General features: G+C 49.8%; 1 protein-coding gene across 3 annotated transcripts in view; it reads left to right on the top strand.

Moving 5' to 3' along the window:
* MYO1C (myosin IC) overlaps positions 1-20,117 on the top strand; it is a 53,841-nt gene extending 33,724 nt beyond the window's left edge. For all 3 annotated transcript variants that reach the window (XM_062012537.1, XM_062012538.1, XM_062012536.1), the window contains exons 4-32: positions 1,391-1,589; positions 2,364-2,444; positions 2,931-3,110; positions 3,320-3,418; positions 3,639-3,752; positions 4,382-4,453; positions 4,704-4,823; positions 5,042-5,124; positions 6,357-6,462; positions 6,808-6,888; positions 7,255-7,346; positions 8,385-8,479; positions 8,635-8,681; positions 8,922-9,002; positions 9,135-9,240; positions 9,757-9,874; positions 10,073-10,186; positions 10,369-10,445; positions 10,610-10,678; positions 11,193-11,277; positions 11,527-11,686; positions 12,371-12,454; positions 13,905-13,998; positions 14,096-14,151; positions 15,226-15,361; positions 16,769-16,839; positions 17,233-17,330; positions 17,568-17,667; positions 18,455-20,117. In XM_062012537.1, coding sequence (XP_061868521.1) covers positions 1,391-1,589; positions 2,364-2,444; positions 2,931-3,110; positions 3,320-3,418; positions 3,639-3,752; positions 4,382-4,453; positions 4,704-4,823; positions 5,042-5,124; positions 6,357-6,462; positions 6,808-6,888; positions 7,255-7,346; positions 8,385-8,479; positions 8,635-8,681; positions 8,922-9,002; positions 9,135-9,240; positions 9,757-9,874; positions 10,073-10,186; positions 10,369-10,445; positions 10,610-10,678; positions 11,193-11,277; positions 11,527-11,686; positions 12,371-12,454; positions 13,905-13,998; positions 14,096-14,151; positions 15,226-15,361; positions 16,769-16,839; positions 17,233-17,330; positions 17,568-17,667; positions 18,455-18,481 — 2,845 coding nt within the window. In that variant the 3' untranslated portion in view covers positions 18,482-20,117. The remainder of the gene's footprint in view (positions 1-1,390; positions 1,590-2,363; positions 2,445-2,930; positions 3,111-3,319; positions 3,419-3,638; positions 3,753-4,381; positions 4,454-4,703; positions 4,824-5,041; positions 5,125-6,356; positions 6,463-6,807; positions 6,889-7,254; positions 7,347-8,384; positions 8,480-8,634; positions 8,682-8,921; positions 9,003-9,134; positions 9,241-9,756; positions 9,875-10,072; positions 10,187-10,368; positions 10,446-10,609; positions 10,679-11,192; positions 11,278-11,526; positions 11,687-12,370; positions 12,455-13,904; positions 13,999-14,095; positions 14,152-15,225; positions 15,362-16,768; positions 16,840-17,232; positions 17,331-17,567; positions 17,668-18,454) is intronic.
* The last annotated feature ends 153 nt before the right edge of the window (positions 20,118-20,270 follow it).

The raw sequence follows: 20,270 nt of genomic DNA, 5'->3' as shown, positions 1-20,270 counted from the left end.
CACCGGGGCTTGAGAAAGCCTCGACGCCTGAAGCTGTTTGCTGTGGGGAAAATGGGCTTTGGGGTTTTTTGTAGGGGTTCAGGCTGTTTGTGGGGACCTCTGAGGGATGATTAAACCTGCAAACCCTGTGTTCAAACCTGCCAGGTTCCCCCCTTGATGTAGATGTGGCTCTGGGCAGGTGCCCCAACTCTAAGGGATCTAAAGTGACTGGCAGAGGCTTAACCTGGCAGCAGGGCAGGTCCCTGAGTGCAGGGGTAAGTGTGCAGTTGTGTTGCTGGGTAGCTCATTGGTGTTGCCTTAGCACCGAGTATTAATAGGCTGGAGGAAGCCAGGGCTGTCATTTTGGTGTGATTATTTCTAATCAATTTCACAGCATGAGGGTTTCAGCAAAGCTGCTAAAAGGCTGCCAAGTGTGTGAAGGCAGGAAAACAGGATATCTGCTTCAGCAGCCCCTGTCAGGCAGCTGGAAAGGTTGTTATGGAGGTGACACTGGACTAGGTGATCTCCAAAGGTCCCTTCCAAGCCCTGCCATTCTGTGCCTCTAGTGTGTGAGTGCATTGGGAAGGGCTAATGCTGCTCTTGGCTCTTACCCTCTTCCATTGCACCTCCCAGGTCCTTTCCCTCTCCCTCTCTCCTGTTGTCAGAGCCTTCCTCCTGCTCCCTGCTGTAAGAGCACACGTGAGACTTGGTGAAGCTCTTGTCTGGTCTGTTGTGGGGAGGAAAAGAGAAGAGAAAGAAGAAGCAGCAAAAGGGAAGCAGGGCTCCAGGGCCAGCAGCAATAAACCCTGCCTGGGTGCAGGCAAGAGGAACCACCTAGTACTTTGGGTAGCATTTGGTATTTTGGGGTAGTTTCTGGTGGTTCTGGCTGCTTTTGCAGGACTCTTATTGCCCTGGGCTGGCCTGTCCACTTCTTCCTGCCAGCCAGGAGAGGTTGGGCTGCTGTGAAGCCATGTCATAGGAGTCACCCAGACAGCAAAGTGCAGTTGGGACCTTCTGAGTGTGTCATCAGTGGAAAGATGAGCTAGGATTCCTTTTGGTGGGAAACAAGCTGTTTGCTGGATGTGAAGCTTCTTGTTCCTGCAGGGCCGGTGCTGAGAGATGATGTGGGTTTAGAAAAGCTCATCTGAAGCATTTAATCACCTTTCTACAGGTCAGAGAGAGTCCAAAGAACAGTTTTTAAAGGAACTGGACAGATTTGTGCCATCACCCTGCAGCCTCTTGGCTCTGTGCCTGAGGAGTGCAGAGAAATGGCAGCGAGCTGCTGTGTGGTCCCAGCGGGTGGGAGCAACACGCTCCCAGGCAGCCCACAGACACATCCTGCTGTCTGAGGTGCCTCTGCCCTTCACTTGTGGGTGTAAAACTGATGCCTGGTTCTATCCCTGTCCCTCAGCTACGCCATTGCAGACAACTCCTACCGCTCCCTGCGCACAGAGAGGAGGGATCAGTGCATCCTGATCTCGGGGGAGAGCGGGGCTGGCAAAACTGAGGCCACCAAGAAGATCCTGCAGTACTATGCCATGACCTGTCCTGCCAGTCAGCAGGTGGAAACCGTGAAGGACCGTCTGTTACAGTCCAACCCCGTCCTGGAGGTAACTCTAGAGCCTGGCTGTTGTGTCCCAGCTGAGGGGGGCTTGGGGGCTGCCTGAGCGGCGCACATGCCGTGTCCCGGGATGTTCAGGGTGTGTGGGCAGAGCGTTTGTGCTGCACACAGGGGAATCCCACTCTGCTTCCCAGCCAAAGAAATGTCTGTGTGTCTGCTGCTGAGCTCACTTGGCCCTTCTCACTCCGTGGGGAGCAGGTCTGGGCTGCAGGAGGAGAGGCCTGTGGCGTGGGAAGAGTTCGACTGCACTGAACGTGTTTAAAGCCCAAAGTAGCGCCTTGGGCGGCTTTGCCTTCTGATAAATGCATCTGTGGGTGCATTTTCTAGTGCTGTGGTGTCCTCTAGTGTCCAGTGCTCAGCTGTCTTGGGAATCCCTTGGCTGTTTGTGCTCTGGGTGAGGGGCAAGGCCGTCGGGAGGGGACCTGCTGCCAGGGGACCTCTCCGCAAAGAGCTGTGCTGGAAGAGGAAGCCTGGAAAGCCTGGCAGACGTCACAGATGCTGTCAGCAGCAAACTGGCATTAACATGAGCTCACTGGGAGGGCTGGGGATGTTTTGAGAGGCACACTCCATCTGCAGTGTTAGCACAGGGTGTAAAGATCAGCTCGGGAATTCGGGTGGCAATCTGTTTCCCTTCTGGGTTTGCAAGAAGGACAAGCTCAGGCTTTAGTGGCTGTAAAGAAACAACTGTCAGCTTCACCAAAGTGTTCCTCAGTACTCTGCCTCCATGCTTCTTTCTTTCTCTCCTTACCAACTGTCAATTCAGGCTTTTGGAAATGCCAAAACCATTCGGAACGACAACTCCAGCCGCTTTGGGAAGTACATGGACGTGCAGTTTGATTACAGGGTAAGGAAGCTGTTCTCTGCTTCAGAGCTGGGCCCAGGCAGAGCAGACTCTCTGTTGCCTCTGCTTCCTTGTACTGTTTAGTGCTTGTGTTGCATTCCCTTGATGACAGTGTAAACAGTGGTTGCAAAGTTTGGTTCCAGGGCATTTGATGGAACACTCTTTCTTCCCTCATAGGAGACAGGTTAAATCCTCTTGTTTCTAGGCTGTGTGTGTGCACCATGCAAATAGATACTCCCAACCTCAGTGCACAGAAGCCAGCTGTGACCTGAAGAGATTTTCTGTCCTGTGTAGCTTTGTACAGTGTTTTGTTTCAACTCTGATCTAAGTTACCCCCCTCTGTGAGGATGAACACAGAACCCAAGAGCCCAGTAGCTTCCTTTGTGTCAGCTATCACATTATCCCCTATTTGCCTCTGAACAGACCACCAAGAAGCAGAACTATTTTCCTCTTGATGAACTCTTTTCAGTGTTACCTGCTTTGATTTAGGGGGCTCCTGTTGGGGGCCACATCTTGAACTACCTCCTGGAGAAATCCCGCGTCGTGCACCAGAATCACGGAGAGAGGAACTTCCACATTTTCTACCAGCTGCTAGAAGGAGGGGAGGAGGACTTGCTGCGAAGGCTGGGCCTTGAGAAGAGCCCCCAGCAGTATCACTATTTAGTAAAGGTGTGTGTTAAGTAGCAATCCTCATCAGGCAGTTATTTTACAGGACTGATTAGTCAACTCTGTAGTTCCCTTCCTCCCTCCCTCCAAACAGAGTCACTGAGACTCAGGCACTGAAATGACCACTATGGGAAGAACCATGGCAGAAGTGCTTTGAGTTAATATCTCTTTGGCAATTACTTACTTCTTCCCATCAAACTGTCCCTTTGTAGGGTCACTGTGCAAGGGTCAGCTCCATAAATGACAAGAATGATTGGAAGGTCATGCGAAGAGCCCTGTCCATTATCAGCTTCAACGACAGCGAGGTGGAGGTGAGAAGTTCCACAGCACAGCTGACTTTCCTGCTCTTAAGGAATCCTCTTGGCTTTGTTATTCCTCCCCAAAAGCAGCCTTCAGAATGAATGTGTTCTCTGCAAAAAGCCTGAAAGAAACCCCCCACCAAACCCAAACATGCTCAAGTGACATGTGAGTTCCCACAGAAACCTCCCAGCCCGTTGTCACTCTGTGTCCTTCCCATCACCCCCCTCCTAGGATCTGCTGAGCATCGTGGCCAGTGTCCTGCATCTGGGGAACGTGCAGTTTGCTGCTGATGAGGAAGGAAATGCTCAGGTCACTACAGAGAACCAGATTAAATACCTGGCCAGGGTGAGTATCACCAGCTAGGGAGACAGTCCAGGAAAGGCCAGTCACTGAGGTTTCTTTATTCTCAGCTTGGCACCATCATTTTAGAATATGATGGGGAAGTTTCTCTGAGTTTACTTCTATTGACCTGAATAAAATGCAGATACTCACACCAAAGCCCTTGCACTGCCAACTTCTCTGGTTACCACTCCATCCACCACTGCCCTGAGCTTTTTGCCTTCAGGCACAGTGGCATGGGAATGGACCTACGCTGGAGAAGAGCTTTGAAGGGAGAAGAGCCCCAGTGGCTTTGCTCAGGCAACTCCTTGTGCCACAGCAATCAAACCAGTTTACTTGTGAGGTCCTGTCACTGCCTGAAAGCAGAGGGGGTGTGGGTGGAAAAGGGAGGGTTGGTGCTGTAGGAGGTGAAAAGGGGAAGGTAAAGCATGTTTCACTGGACTGTGCCCTTGAGCCTCTCATATCTTAAAGCTGTTGTTATTGTTATTACTGATAACTATACATCATTATGGCTGGCTGATAAGTCATTATTACTGATAAATTGATACATCATCATGGCTGGCTGATAAATCATTACTGCTGATAAATCAAACCTGCTGCCTCAGAAATGAATGGAATGTTCCACTGCTTTGCAGCTTCTGGCAGTGGAGGGCTCTGTGCTTCGAGATGCTCTGATCCACAAGAAGATCATAGCTAAAGGGGAAGAGGTAAGGACATGGACTGGGGATGAGAGGCACGTGGAATTAAGGGGAATTAGTGATACACCCCCAGCTCTTACTAGAACCAAACAGTTCACTCCCCACTTGTCAAAGGCGGGTGTCTGTGTGGGAGTCCTGGTGGGGTGCAGCCTGTCCAGCTCAGGGCCAGGCTGGATGCCTTTGGGTGTGAGTTAGGGAAACCTTCATTCATCCCACGTGGAATGGCTGCTGAGTGGAGTTGTTCTCCTCCTGCACACAGCTGATCAGCCCCCTGAACCTGGAGCAGGCAGCCTACGCCAGGGACGCGCTGGCCAAGGCCGTCTACGGACGCACGTTCTCCTGGCTGGTGAACAAGGTTAACAAGTCTCTTGCTTACAAGGTAAATGAACCTTTTGTTTGTTGATACCTGACCAAATGGGAAAGGAAGCTTCAAATCTTTTAGCTGCAAAGCAGTGGTAAGCCCCATGCTGTGTGGCAACTTCTAAATCAATGTGTTTTCCACTCGTTAGAGGGTAAGGAGTAACTGTTTGTAGCTGAGGAGGACTCCACCAAGGATTGTAGCTGTGAGCACAGAGCAGCTTTTCATATGTTTTGCAGGAAGGAGAGTTTCCAGGCTGGAGAAGTACTACAGTTCTAGGATTGCTTGATATCTATGGATTTGAGATTTTCCAGCACAACAGGTTTGTTTCAATCCGTGTCTCGGAGCTCTGAATCCACCCTGCACGGGTTCATTTCTCTCTGCTGGGGAATAAGACCCTCTGAGAGAGAAAGAGATGACATTTCAGCTTCAGGAGATCAGTTTAGTAACTGATAATGAGGGCTTCTAACATTGGGGGCATCCAGCTAATACTTAACATTTACAGCTGTTAATCTTCTGGGTATTGTAAAGAGGCTGTTGCCTTTTTGGGGCATACTCATGCCATAGCTTCAACTATGCCAGTGTCCAGCTCCCTGGAACAGTGTGGTGGCTGTTGAGACACATTTCCATGACTCCCTGGCACAGTGGTGGCTCTTGAGGCACCTTTCCATAGCTCCCTGGCACAGTGGTGGCTGTTGAGGCACCTTTCCATGGCTCCCTGGCACAGTGGTGGCTGTTGAGGCACCTTTCCATGGCTCCCTGGCACAGTGGTGGCTGTTGAGGCACATTTCCATAGCTCCCTGGCACAGTGGTGGCTGTTGAGGCACATTTCCATTGGCTCCCTGGCACAGTGGTGGCTGTTGAGGCACATTTCCATGGCTCCCTGGCACAGTGGTGGCTGTTGAGGCACATTTCCATGGCTCCCTGGCACAGTGGTGGCTGTTGAGGCACCTTTCCATAGCTCCCTGGCACAGTGGTGGCTGTTGAGGCACATTTCCATGGCTCCCTGGCACAGTGGTGGCTGTTGAGGCACATTTCCATGACTCCCTGGCACAGTGGTGGCTGTTGAGGCACATTTCCATGACTCCCTGGCGCAGTGGTGGCTGTTGAGGCACCTTTCCATAGCTCCCTGGCACAGTGGTGGCTCTTGAGGCACATTTCCATGGCTCCCTGGCACAGTGGTGGCTGTTGAGGCACATTTCCATGGTGGTAGGAACTAGGAAATCCAGCCCCAAAACCTGGTCTGTGTCCGAGTCTGGAGCCTGGCTCTGGCAGACAACAATGAACTGGGACTCTCACATTTGCTCCTTAGAAGTCTTTGTGTTCCTCTGTATTCCACCCTTCATGTCTGTTTTTTCCCCTTCTTCTGGAACTCTTTCATGAGCTCCACTAACCAACCTGCTGAACTTCTGTGCTCAGCAAATAGACACGTCACAAGCTCTCTGGTGTTTCTCCGGCCGTGCACAGACACAGCTCCACTCTCTGCAGCTCCTTTAACTTGTGGGACCATCTCAGTGATGTGTTTGTCTGATTTGGGTTTTTTTTCATTTGCAGCTTTGAGCAATTTTGTATTAATTACTGTAATGAGAAGCTGCAGCAGCTCTTCATTGAGCTGACACTGAAGTCAGAGCAGGACGAATACGAGTCGGAAGGAATCGCGGTAAGAGCCACCGTCGGCACTCCCACTCTCACACCTGCAGGCCAGGGGATGGCTGAGCTGCTCAGATGCAATGCCAAGGAAAGGAATTCAAGGGCTTTCCTTCTCCTTTTGTTTTCAAAACACTTTGGGAGCTCTGTGTGAGACAACTGGGAGGTCAGACATGCCATTGTGATCTGACAGAAGCAGCTTTTTACAGGGAATGGCAGGAGAAGGAGTGACAAAGCTTTACTTTGGCAGGCAGGTGATGCAAGGAAGCTGCTGAGATGGTCTGAAATGTTCATGGGGGGGTTTTTTGTTTCCAGTCCAGAATGATTCTCACCCAGGTGTGATTTCTTGTCTTTGCAGTGGGAACCAGTTCAGTATTTCAATAACAAAATCATCTGTGATTTGGTGGAAGAGAAGTTCAAAGGCATCATTTCCATTCTGGTGAGTTGACACCATCGCTGCCAATTGAGAACCTGAGGCAGTGGAAGTGGGGGAAAAACAAGGGGAAGAACACAGGAAAAAGCAAAGCTCTAAGCTTACCTTAGGGTTCTGTGGGGAGAGCTACAACACACTGCTCAGTGACACCACTAGAAGTCACATTTAATCACCTCCAGCTGCCCTTGGGAGAGAAGCTTCTGGTCTGGGCAGCCTGGAAGGAGGAAAGTGTTTTCCTTTTCAGCTCACCAGTTGTTCCTTTGTTGAACTCAGAGCTGGTCAAAAGGTCACCCCAGGGCTGTGTTTCAGTGAGACAGAACCAGAGCTGAGCAGCAGGGAATGAAATGAGCAGCAGAGTGTGTGTGTTTGTAGGATGAAGAGTGTCTGAGACCTGGGGATGCCACAGACACGACCTTCTTGGAGAAACTGGAGGAGACTGTGAAGAACCACCCTCATTTTCTCACGTGAGTGTTCACAGAGCTGAGGGCAGTTACTCTCCCAGGATCCAAGGGTGTGATAGAGCCTGGAGCTTTAATGATTCCTGTAACATGAGCATCACGTGTTGAGCAGCATCCCAGGTGGACAGGCTACCAAGTTAAAGGTGATGGGGTTTTCTTTTGCAGAGAGATTGTGAGTTAATGATATAAAAGAAGTTGTGAGCACTAACTGCCTTGCTCTGCTCAAGGATACACCTCAGAACACAACAGTGTTCTGCTGACTGCCTTCCCTCCTCACCCATCTCTTCCTGGTATCCTGCTGCTGAGCTGTCCAAGGCCTTTGGCAGGCATGTGCAGCTTGGCTCTTCCAACATCTGACCCAACACAACAGCCCCTCTGGTTTGGGGCATTAGGCCAGATCCTTCCCCAGTGCTGATGACTCAAGTCAGGCCCAGGGATAACTAGAACAGGGAGCAGAATTGTGCTGGTGCTCAGAGGTGTGTGTGCACACAGTGATTTATGGAGTGTTAGTGCTTTTGAAGTGGTGAGGTTTGTACTGCATTGACTCACCTTGGTGCCCATCTGCTTCCCAGGCACCATTGCTCCTCCTCTGACTTTGATGACCCATCCATAGTGCCATCACTTCCAGGTTTCACCTTTCAGACTGTTGACTTTGGTTTTAGAGCTCCAAATGCCTCTTTCTTCTTACCAAATGTTCTGCTTGTGCTGAGATCAGGATCTGGATGGCATCTCATGACCTTTCCTGCCCTCTTGCCTCCTGCCTGTTAATTTCACATGCACACAAAACCACTCTGCAATCTCACCAGGAAGCTGAAAGTCCATCTGAAATGAACATCAATACATTTGATGACACTTTAATGAATGGCTGAGAACTCTTCATTTACTTTTGGTCTCGAAGATCAGCCAGTCAGGTGTATTCCCATCCCCTCTGCTGTGTTCACAGAGCCCCACTCTGGGATCAAATGCCCTGCAAGCTTTCTGAAGTGAATCCTCTGAGCCAGGCAGATGTCTGTGTCTCACAAAGCTTCTCTGCTTCCTCCCCAGGCACAAGCTGGCTGACCAGAAGACTCGCAAGTCCCTGGGGCGGGAGGAGTTTCGGCTTTCCCACTACGCTGGAGACGTCACCTACAGCGTTGCAGGTAAGTCTGGGCACCCCTCTGTTGTGTCTCATCCTCTGCCCTTGCAACTAAAACAGCATCACTACATAGTAAAGAAAAACCCAAGCTTAGAACATGTCCACACAGCACTTAATTCCCTTGTTGTGAAGTTCCTGAGGGGTTTCTTTTTCTTCCAGGTTTCCTAGATAAAAACAACGACCTTCTGTTCCGGAACCTGAAGGAGGTGAGTGAGGAGGTTTTCAATATGGGGCAGAATGAGGAGTTGGGTTTAAAATGAGGTGGCACCTGAGGGAAAAATCCTCCACCTGGACAAATGTGTCCTTAGGGCTGCACTGTGAAAAGACAAATCGAGGTGCCCAGAGTTCAGTTTATTAAACAAACCAAAACGACCCCCAACCAAATAGTTTTGTCCCACGTTTCTGGGCTAGTTCTCTGAAGAATACTCTGTACTTCATCTCTGCAGACCATGTGCAACTCTGAGAATCCCATCATAAATCAGTGTTTTGACAGGACAGAGCTGACAGACAAGAAGAGACCTGAAACGGTAAGAGCAGCAGAGCTGGTGGAGGTGGGGCACAGGAAGCAAGTGAAGCTCAGGGCCTGAGGTTTGCTCTGCAGCCACAAGGACTAGCTGTAAACCATCAAGTCATACAGTGTTTCCTTTCTCTTCTCCTAGGCAGCAACTCAGTTTAAAAACAGCCTCTCCAAGCTCATGGAAATCCTCATGTCCAAAGAACCCTCCTACATCCGCTGCATTAAACCCAACGATGCCAAACAGGCTGGTATGAGCCCAGTGACTCTTCCTCTTTTCTTGCCATGACCACCAGGCCACTAGATCCCAGTCTTTCTTGCCAGGCCACTAGATCCCAGTCAGTGAGACACAGAACTTGCTCACAAGATATTTTTCATTCTGGGTCTGTGCCAGAGCTTTCTTGTCAGGGAGTGGCGGCAGCAGCAGCAGGCAGGAGTCACACTGGGAGCACTGGGCTGGGCTGGAGTAGGGTCATGTCTAAAGTGAAGCACTTTTAACCTGCATAACTTCCTATTAATGCCTTTATTCTCCCTCATTTATTCCTCCTGTATGCACAGACCATCCTAAAGGAGAACTTCATTCTGGAACTATATTTCAAAGCATGTTAAGGGCAGGGAAGGGGGAAGCCAGGAGACACAAAGTTGTGTGAGACTTGCACCGTGAGGCTGGGCTAGAGGTTAGAGATAACTGTGTGAGGGACAAGCAAGAACTGAGTGTTGCCTTTCTCCAGCTGAATGATGTTCCCCTGTTTTCCTTCTGTCCCAAGATCGATTTGATGAAGTCATCATCCGACACCAAGTGAAGTACCTGGGGCTGATGGAGAACCTCCGGGTGCGCAGAGCTGGCTTTGCCTACCGGAGAAAATACGAAGTGTTCCTGCAGAGGTGGGAATCCCCCAGGCTTCTCTCCTTCCCCCTGCTCCCTCCCCTGGCTCCTCACAGCTGGCTGAGGCTGGTGAGCTGTCCTAACCAGCCACCAGCCAGCCCTTACACCTGACAGCCTTCTTGAGAGCCTCGAGAGAGCAAGCAGCGAGGCTCCTTTCCCATCCCTTTGCCTTGACTCCTGCTGCTGCCCATTTACAGGTACAAATCCCTTTGTCCTGAGACGTGGCCCACGTGGGACGGGCGGCCCCACGATGGGGTGGCTGTGCTGGTGAAGCATCTGGGCTACAAACAGGAAGAGTACAAAATGGGACGGTTAGTTCTGCAGTTTTCCTAATCTGAGGTGACGAGTCGTGGGACGTCCACGCCGCTGCTTTGAAATAAGGCTCCTCTACCTAACAGGGGAGGGGAAAAGATTAGAGGTCCCCTGGGGGATGCTGAGGGCAGGAAGCAAACTTCTCTGGCATGTAAATGTGATGCTGCCTTTCTATTTCTAGAACAAAGATTTTTATCCGCTTTGCCAAGACCTTGTTTGCAACGGAAGATGCTCTGGAAGTGAGGAAGCAGAGCCTGGGTGAGTCACACACCCGCTGTGCTGCCCTCGTGGACACTGATCTCTCTGGTTTAATGTTTTCTGTTTGGGAAGGGATTTTTGTTTATAAAATTGAGGGGGTTTTTTTCTATCAAAAATGACTTGCTCATCCTTTTCATGGTGCTGGTTTTCCTCCCCCCTTCCAGCAACCAAAATGCAGGCCACGTGGAGAGGCTTCTACCGCCGCAAGAAATTCCTGCACATGAAACACGCAGGTAGGGGACACATGAAACACAACACAGTGGCCTGAAGTGGTGGCTGGCAGAGGCTCTGGCATGGGGGCTGCACTGGGTGATCTTTCAAGGTCCCTTCCAACCTTTAAGAGCCTGTGATTCATGCACAAGAAACGTTCCCAAAGCCAACCTGGAAGTAGGATGGAAGGTGTTGGTGGGGGTAGCTGGTCCTTCCACCTTTGCTGTCACACAGCTTCACAACCTAAAGGTGGAAGGACCAGATGCTCACACCAACACCTTCCACCCTACTTCCAGGACAGCTTTGAGACTGAATCCCCTTCCCCCAGCAACCCCTATAGAGCAGCTCCCCTCTGCCACTGCCTTTCATCAGCATTTATCCCTTATCCCATTATTAACTGACACTATCTTCTTTCCCCTATGCTGTTTACTTACAGAACAGGCTTTCTTGAGCACTCCTGGTTGCCAGTTTGTGGTTAGGGACTCAGTTTTGGTAGGCAGGAGCTCCCAGACTGCAACATCTTTGTGTTGTTTTCAGCAATAGCCATCCAGTCCTGGTGGAGGGGAACGCTGGGACGCCGAAAAGCTGCCAAGAGGAAGTGGGCAGTGGAGACTATCAGAAGGTGAGGAAGGAATGACCCAAGAGGATGACAAGAATAAGCTCTGTCACTACAGCAGCTATCAGAGGGGTTTGGAATAAACTGCATAAAGAATAACCCAAGAGCATGACAAGAAGAAACGTTCTTGTGGTTACAGCTAACAGAGGAGGGGGTTAATAAGTCACAAAGCCCAGAAGATGGGTGGCTTGGAAGAGGCCTCGAAGTATCAGTGGTTTTGATCACTCTTCTAATGAATGTTTTCCCCTTCCTCAGGTTCATTAAAGGCTTCATTTACCGGAGCCACCCTCGCTGCCCTGAGAACGAGTATTTCCTGGACCACATCCGCTTCTCCTTCCTCATGAACCTCAAAAGGAACCTACCAAAAAATGTCTTGGACAAATCATGGCCAATTCCTCCTCCCTCCATCCGAGAGGTAGGGCCAGGAGCAGCAGGGAGGAGGCTCAGGGCAGCACTGAAGGCCTGAGGGGACCCTGCTGCTATCAAGAGAACAAAACCCCCTCTATCTTGCACAAGCTCCATGTTGCATGAGCAACTCTGCTAGTCAGATTAATCCAAACTCCATCTCAGGGGTGTAATTAGCTAATTTGTGGCACTGAAAGTTCCCCACAGGGTGCTGCAACATCATTTTCTATAGTTTTCTCACCATTTTCTATAATTTTCTTCCCTTTTTCTCTGAGCCATTGTTCCCTCTGGTCAGTTCAAGTGGCTGCAATGACACTGTGGTTGCTTGTGAGGCAAATATGAAACTTCCTCTATTGCCATTATCATCTGGCAGAATGGGCTTTGTGTCTGATCACAGCAAAGTATTGCTGCAAGGGCCCAGTGCTCTCATCCCCAGCTCTGTGTGTGTGTGGTGGGATTGCAGGTACAGCTGGAAGTGAGGAAGGGTAGAGGCTGCTATCCATTTCCCTTCTGCAGCAGCTGGGGAAGGCTGAGGGACAAACTCCCTTAGAAAAGTGGGAAAGAAACCTGTTATTTTAATGAAACAATGTTTTAATTCAGCAGTTCAGTTGCTGATCCTCATGTGTCTTCACTTTTGAAGTGGCTGGTCAGTAATTTTGAGCTATTTTCATTTGCTGTGCCCTTTCCTCTCCAGGCATCCCAGCTCCTGCGACAGCTCTGTATGCAGAACATGGTCTGGACCTACTGCAAGAGAATCAGCCCTGAGTGGAAACAGCAGGTAAGAGACACCTGTTACATCCCTGCCCAAATGATGCTGAGTTCCCCAAATCCAGGAGAGAGCTTTCAGGGTTATTTATCCTAAGAAAGGAAGGAGGGAGCAGTTGAGCACAGAAGCAGGGTGAGAGGGAGAAGCTCTTGAATCACTGTGTTCTTCAGACATTGGTGATTTGAATTATAGAGACAAAACCCTAAAAGACTCTATTCTGTGCACATTTCAGTACATACCAAGTGAACAGTGGTGCAGACCCATGCTCCTGTTTCATTTCTATACCAAAAGGCCCTGCTCTTCTTCCCATGGAAGGCAGAAGTGTAAGAAGCTGCGTTCTTCTTACCCTGTATAAAGCAGCTCAACAGTTCTGCAGACACAGAACTTCTGCTGGGAAAGGGACAAGTGACATGAACAGTTACAGCTGCTCAGAAGAAGAAACATCTTCAGGAAAGGTGGGGGGAGGGATTTTTTAACATTAGAAAAAGGCTCAGTAAAGGGACATAACAATAGGAGGGGTGTATATTAGGTGTCACTGTGAGGAGATGCCAGGGATGGTTGCCATTAAGCTGCTTGTGCTGTGCAGTGTATCACTGCTTAGAAAGGCCTGCAAAGGATCAAGCAAAATGCTGTTGATTAGTTAGTGCCTGAGCCTGTGATTAAGGACACAGGATTACAGCCAGCCCTTACTGAGCTGGAGGTGGCAATGCAGCAGAACACTTTCTATTCCTCAGCAAACCGAGTTTGCTGCTAATGAGGATCTTCTACCCCCACTTTTCACCTGGAACTGGTTTGGGGTGCTTTATGCTGTGTAGCAGTGCCCATCCCAGGCAATGGCCCTGCTTCCTCGTTCTCTGGTCTTGTGCTGGCCAAGGGAGGAGCCAAAGGCACAGGTTGTGTTTCCAGCGTGGGTGGCTGTGTCCTGGAATGCTGCCCCTGTGAAGGGAGCAAAGGTTTGTGGTGCAGACACTAGCTCCCAGGGCAGCTGCCTGGATGGTGCCCCTCAGCAGAGCTGTGGATAACATGTTACACTGTGCTAATATGGGACCAGCTGAAAGGCTGCAGGAGGGGAAAAATAGACACATCAAACATGAAAAGCCCTTTGAGTCAAGCAGGAGAACAAACTGTTCAGCTTAAGGAGGAACAGGTTTAGATAAACTCGGCAGTGGAAGAGTTCAGAGACTTACACATGAGCATTATCAAACTCCAGCTGAAGTCAAACAGGAAACACAACACATATTTGGGAGAGAGAAAGGAGAAGGAAGAAATACTTTCTGCCCTGAGGAGAGGGCAGCTGTTGGAAGGGATGTATGGAATAGTTTGTAACTAGGATGAGCCAGAAGGTCAGAACTAGATGCCAACAGCTAAAAAGAAAAAGGGAAACATCCCTTTCAAGACAAATTTGTCTTTTTATTAAGGAGACATTTTATACTAAACAAGAACAAATCTTGTGTCCCTGCAGCTGGAACAAAAAGTAATTGCCAGTGAGATTTTTAAGGGTAAAAAAGACAACTACCCTCAGAGTGTTCCCAGACTCTTCATCAACACTCGACTTGGTGAGTAGGTGTTGCAAAGCTGAAGAAGAAGAAAGGGGGATTCATCTACTCACTTCTTGCCAGAAGTTTCTCTGACACCACTTTGGTTTTGATACAGGTAATGAAGAGATAAATGCTAAAGTCCTTCAGGCCTTAGGAGATGAAGCAATTAAGGTAAGACATCTGTCCTCATACTTCTGTCAAGCTTCTGGAGTTATTCAGATCAGTTCCTGAAGAAAATACAGCAAGCATGTTCCATGACATTAAACTTACACCTTAGATGAGAATCTCTGGGAAGAGCTGATGGCTCAGGACTAGGATTTGGAGATCTGGGCAAGTGTCCTTATGTCAGTGAGGAAGTGGAAGGGTTGCAGCTGGCGTGGCTGGAGAGGAAAGGAGAGACCTGCACACACTGAAAGGAAACCTGGACTTTTCAAGCCCATTTGTAGCCAGAGCTCCTTTAGGCCAACTGTGGCAGAACCGAGATCAGGACTCAAAAGAATAGTCTCCATTCCCAGCTTACCAACCACTGGCCAGAGCCTCCTGCAAGCTGCCTGGGCTAGGTGGGGGGAAAGTAGCTGTGACAACTCACCACATAGCATTTCTAGCACTGTTTCTCTCCTTGCAGTGTGCACTCAGGGCTGTTTCTCTCCTTGCAGTGTGCACTCAGGGCTCTTTCTCTCCTTGCAGTGTGCACTCAGGGCTGTTTCTCTCCTTGCAGTGTGCACTCAGGGCTGTTTCTCTCCTTGCAGTGTGCACTCAGGACTGTTTCTCTCCTTGCAGTGTGCACTCAGGGCTGTTTCTCTCCTTGCAGTGTGCACTCAGGGCTGTTTCTCTCCTCGCAGTGTGCACTCAGGGCTGTTTCTCTCCTTGCAGTGTGTAGTCAGGGCTCTTTCTCTCCTTGCAGTGTGCACTCAGGGCTGTTTCTCTCCTCGCAGTGTGCACTCAGGACTGTTTCTCTCCTCGCAGTGTGCACTCAGGGCTGTTTCTCTCCTCGCAGTGTGCACTCAGGGCTGTTTCTCTCCTCGCAGTGTGCACTCAGGGCTGTTTCTCTCCTCGCAGTGTGCACTCAGGGCTGTTTCTCTCCTCGCAGTGTGCACTCAGGGCTGTTTCTCTCCTTGCAGTGTGCACTCAGGGCTGTTTCTCTCCTCGCAGTGTGCACTCAGGGCTGTTTCTCTCCTCGCAGTGTGCACTCAGGGCTGTTTCTCTCCTCGCAGTGTGCACTCAGGGCTGTTTCTCTCCTTGCAGTACGCAGTTCCTGTGACCAAGTACGACCGCAAAGGATACAAAGCGCGCGCGCGGCAGCTGCTGCTGACCCAGAGCAGCGTCGTCATCGCCGAGGAGTCCAAGGTCAAACAACGCATCGACTACAGCAACCTGACAGGTGAGGAGCAACACAAAGGGGGTTTGGCCAAAGTCAGCCTTCCCCTTGGCTCCAGTTAAGGTGCAGTGAGCAGCTGGCCTGCTCTGGACAGGGTGCAGCATTTCAAGCTCTGTCATCTGGAAATTGAGTTCTCCTAAAATTAAACCCTGTAAAACGTCACCAAAATGACTCAGTTTCTCTCCCCCAAGCCCCCTCCTAAGTAATTTCCCAACTGCATGTCTCTGCCCCAGGGGAGCTGGGCCATTATTGCATAGCAGCTTTCAGCCCTTGAAGTATTTGACAGGGACTCCGTCATTTTAGAGGGGGAATTTGGTCAGAGAGAAAACTGCTGAGTCTGTCTGGTGCAAAGTCATTACCTGGCTGTGCCTGAAACCTCTCATTTCACAGCCACAGCTCCAGTTTGACTACAGTTCCTCTTTTTTAGCCAGATTTGGTGCTAATCATTCCAATGTTAGCCTGGTGCAATTAGCCATCTACTGCACTTGTACCTGTCACCATCTGAAGTGGTTTCCAAGGGTGACGCTGGTTTGGAGTTGTGTTGACTCCTGGCAGCTGCTGTTATGGCAGAGATGTGTGTTCAGCTCAGCTAGGCCTGGGTTAGCTCAATTTAAACAGCTCATCCAGTTTGTCTTTAGTGTCAAGATACTAAATAAACAAAGTCCAAAAATAAATGATGAAGGGACAGATGCTCCTGAGACACAGCACAGTGCTCCTTAGCTAATCCCTCCCCACCTATCCCAGGGAGAGGTTTCTTTTCATCTAGCAAACTCCTGGCAGAGGCAAAGCCAACTGTGTGCTCAGAAGGCACTGCTGGCTGGCTGAGAAGAAATGCCAAAGTCAGAGTCTGAATTGGTTGAAGAGCCAAGACTGCAGCTGCCAGGACTAGTCCCTAGGAGGTGGATGTGAGTTCCACCTGCCCCCAAGCCCAGCCACTGGGAATTCACAGCAATGACAACTGGAGCTGAGCTCAGCTCTCCTCTCTTCATGCTGGGGTGGGGGGAACACAGTGACAGTGACCATGTTTGTCCCTCTCCTCCTCAGTGCCCCAGTACTTGCACCACTCATCACCTACCAAGTGAGAATGAAGTGTCTGTCCAGCGGGTGCTGAGAAGGAGCCTTTTGGTCACTGGCTCTTTGTCCACAAGAACAGACACTCTTCCTACTCCTGACAGACAGAGGCAGCTGGAGTTTTCTTTCCCCTCTTACAGAGCACCGTTTAAGCCAGTTGTCTGTCACCTTGCAGCCCCTCTGCTGCCACGTTAGCGCAGGGCTTCTGTGCAGCTTCTCAGCTGTTGGGTCTCTTGGTGTGGGAACAGCAGCTGCTGCGTTCCTGGGAGAGGTTCTGAGGCACATGCAGGAATCCCAGTTGTGCTGAGCTGGCTGGCAACTGGCCTTTCTGTGTTGCAGGCATCTCTGTCAGCAGCCTGAGCGACAACTTGTTTGTGCTGCACGTGCGCTGCGAGGACAACAAGCAGAAGGTAAGGCCACTCAGCTGTCATTTCTGCAACCACCTGGGGAGAACCTTTTCAAAGGCACAAAAAGCAGAAGATGCAAGTGGGGGGGAGTGGGTGGAGCACGTGGTTGTGACCTGTATAGGTGAGCAGCCCCTAGCTAGAGCTTTGTGCCAGCTCTAAGTAGCTTTTCAGTGTCATTTGTGCTCACGGATGAGGTTCACCAGCAGGACTGGTGCTGGTTCTTGGCTCCCTTATCAATACCTTGGCCCCAGACATCTCCATCAAGCCTCCTCTGTTTGGAGAAGTGGGTTTTTTTCTATGCTCACCTATGGAGATGTGTTAATTAAAGCAGAATCACTGTGGCATCCTGACACTGTGAAGCCACAATCATAAAGCAGGGTGTCTGTCCCCTCCCAGGGAGATGTTGTACTTCAGAGTGACCACGTGATCGAGACCCTGACAAAGACAGCCATGCAGGCAGGCAAAGTCAACAGCATCAACATCAACCAGGGCAGGTGAGTGAAGCCAAGCCCTTTGCAGGAGCTGCCTCAGTTTTGGGTTGGTTCTGAAGAGAGCTCTGCTATGTAAATACACCCAGTTCATCTTAAGCCTCCATTTCCTTCAACAAGCAGCTCTATTGCCCCAAAGCTTCTAAGAGAAAGCAGCCACTTTGACAGGAAAAAGGTTAAACTAAGCTAGTGGAGAGGTCACAGATACTCACCAAAGCTGTTTTTAACTCCTTCTCTTTGCAGCATAAAATTTACAGTTGGGCAAGGCAAAGAAGGCATCATTGACTTCATCTCGGGCTCAGAACTGCTCATAGCCAAAGCCAAGAACGGCCATCTAACAGTGGTGAGTACAGGCAGAGGCTGGAAGGAGCTGCAGTTGACAGGCACTGGATCCAAACCCACAGTATTTGCAGCAGATGGCCAGATGCCACATGACCTCCCTGTGGAATGCACAGCCCTGGCACAGCAGCCTCTTCCCCAGCTGGAGCTGTGCTCTGCGCTTTTGCAGTCCTGAGAGATCAGATTTGCACAAGCATGCTGAGCTGAGGACCGTGTTGCTTTGTTTGCCATCACTAACAGCAAACCAAGTAACTTCTTGGATAATGAATGAACAGCCCCTCACCTTTCCAAACCAACCCTAGGAACGTTGGCCCAGCTTTGCCTCAGCCTCCTCAGCAATGCAAAGCCCCGTAGTGCTGGCCTAGGGAGATGTTTTTAATATAACCACAGGCACTGGGGCCTCTTGGAACCTCCTGCCTTGCCCCTCCCTGCTGCTACTGCAGCTTCAGAGGAACAACTCATCCTGTGGCAGAACAGCTCTATTCTTTAGACATTTAAGAGCTAAAACTGTTGCATCATTTTCAATCACTTGTCATAGAATGATAAGGGGGTTGGAAGGGACCTTTAGAGGTCATCTAGTCCCACCTAGATCAGGTCACACAGGAACGTGTCCAGGTGGGTTTGGGAACCTCCTGAGAAGGAGCCCCCACACCCTCCCTGGGCAGCCTGGGCCAGGGCTTCCTCACCACCAAAGGAGTTTCTCCTTGTGTTTAAGTGGAACTGTTTGTTTCTGCCCATTACCCCTTGTCCTGTCAACTAGATACAACAGAAGAATTCTTCTTGTCCTGCAGGTTGCTCCTCGTTTGAATTCTCGATGATGAACCGTGTCCTCACAGCAGGACCTTTCCCTCCCTTGGTCTGGCTGCACCCTCCAGAGCTGGCTGACAGCAAAATGCCCTTTTCCTTCCTTGCTTTGCTCATTTTATTGTCACCAAAGACCTGCACTTTCAGAAAAAAAAAACCAAACCCACAAAAAACCATCTTTGCTTTCTTGTCTTAATATGAGATTTCCAAAAGAAAGGCCTTCTCTTCCTTACCTTAGTGGCAAAGGCACAGGTCCAAGGCACTGGCTGTGAAACTGTGGCTCATGAAAGATAACTCAGCTGGGCTTTGAGGAGAGAGAGGTAGGTCTGACTCAAAGAGTTCAAGCCTTGATGGAAATGACCAAAAACTTGTGCTTGTCATCATCAAACAAAGCACAAGCCTGAAAACAAGAGAACTGTGCTGCACTGTCAGCCAAAGCAATGGAAATGCCAAACTTCCTATGCAGGAAGAATGTCTTATGAAGAATTTTGCTCCGAGATGTTTTGATGCTTTGTGTTACAATATATTGAAGCCATATTGTGTAAATGAGTAAAACCCTGTAAATACTTTATAGCAGAGTATGAGAGATGCACTACAAGAAATGGAGTCGATGTGGAAACTTCTTTTAGAAGAGTTTTGTTGTTTTTAGTTGATTAGAAGGTATTAACTTGAGAAAACCCATCATGTAACTTCTCCACTGCTCTGGAGACAGAGACTCTTACCTTGTTTTGAAGTCACCTCTCCCATTTCTTGCACTATAGTGATATTTTTTTATACAGCAGGAACTCTTTCATATCCATGCATCCAAACAAAACCTGCAGAAGTCTCCACTTCTCTCTGCTGCTTTAGGCTGGAAATGAAACCTTTAGGCCTTGGCCACAGGCTGTACACATGAGTTCTCCCTCCTGCTGTGTATGTGTCTGGGAGTCACCACTGCCCCTTCCTCCACACTCACCAGACTCAGAGCAACACCTTCAGAAAAAAAAAGGCTTTTCCTCTTGTTTTTTAGTGATAACTGGAAGTTGAGTTCCCACAATACAGCTCCACAACATTTGCCTCTCAGTACTGCCTTAAGGAGGGGCTAGCCCAGCACCACCAGCATTAGACTGGCATGGAAGCATCTTCCCAGGTGAGCTGTGGGACTCCATCCTAACCCAAAGCAAGGAGGGGTACATTTGTGGATGCTACCTGGCCCCAGACTATCACAGAGGGTAATACTAAGCACCTGCACTTAACCCAAATGGCTACAGTATGAACAAACATTCATCAGACACCTGCTGACTACATCTCCCAGCTCCAGCTTCCCTTGCCAGGTTCAAGCCCTCCAACAGGGCATTCTGCAGTCTACTTGCCTTAGACATTCCTTCACGTTCCACCTTAGTCCTGAAGCAGCAGCAACAGCAGTTGCAGTAAGCCCTCAATAAAACACAACCAACCATGTTGCCACTCACCCTCCATTGGCTCCGTCTCCCACGTGTCGGTTTCTGATGTTCTGCAGTTACCAAGCACTGTCCCAGACCTGGAATGCCACGTACACTGCAGCACACAGACACCTCTCCATGGTGTATGTTAGTGTACATGCTATACAATGCTGTAGGATGCTATTCTATAACCTCCTCCAGACTATGCTAAATAAATTTTTACAAAGAAGCCCACCCTTGGTCTGTGTTGTGGGAACCTTCATCACATTTCCTCATTTTTGGAGAGGGAGGGTATGAGTCCCCCCTCCCTGTCCCATGGCCCTGCTGAATCTGTTTATGGGCCCAATCTGTCTCCACAGAAAGCAGCCCTGCTACCATCTAT

The sequence above is a fragment of the Colius striatus genome, chromosome 20, assembly GCF_028858725.1.
Source record: "Colius striatus isolate bColStr4 chromosome 20, bColStr4.1.hap1, whole genome shotgun sequence".
NCBI classification, from domain to species: domain Eukaryota; kingdom Metazoa; phylum Chordata; class Aves; order Coliiformes; family Coliidae; genus Colius; species Colius striatus.
This window is presented reverse-complemented; position numbering and strand designations above follow the sequence as displayed.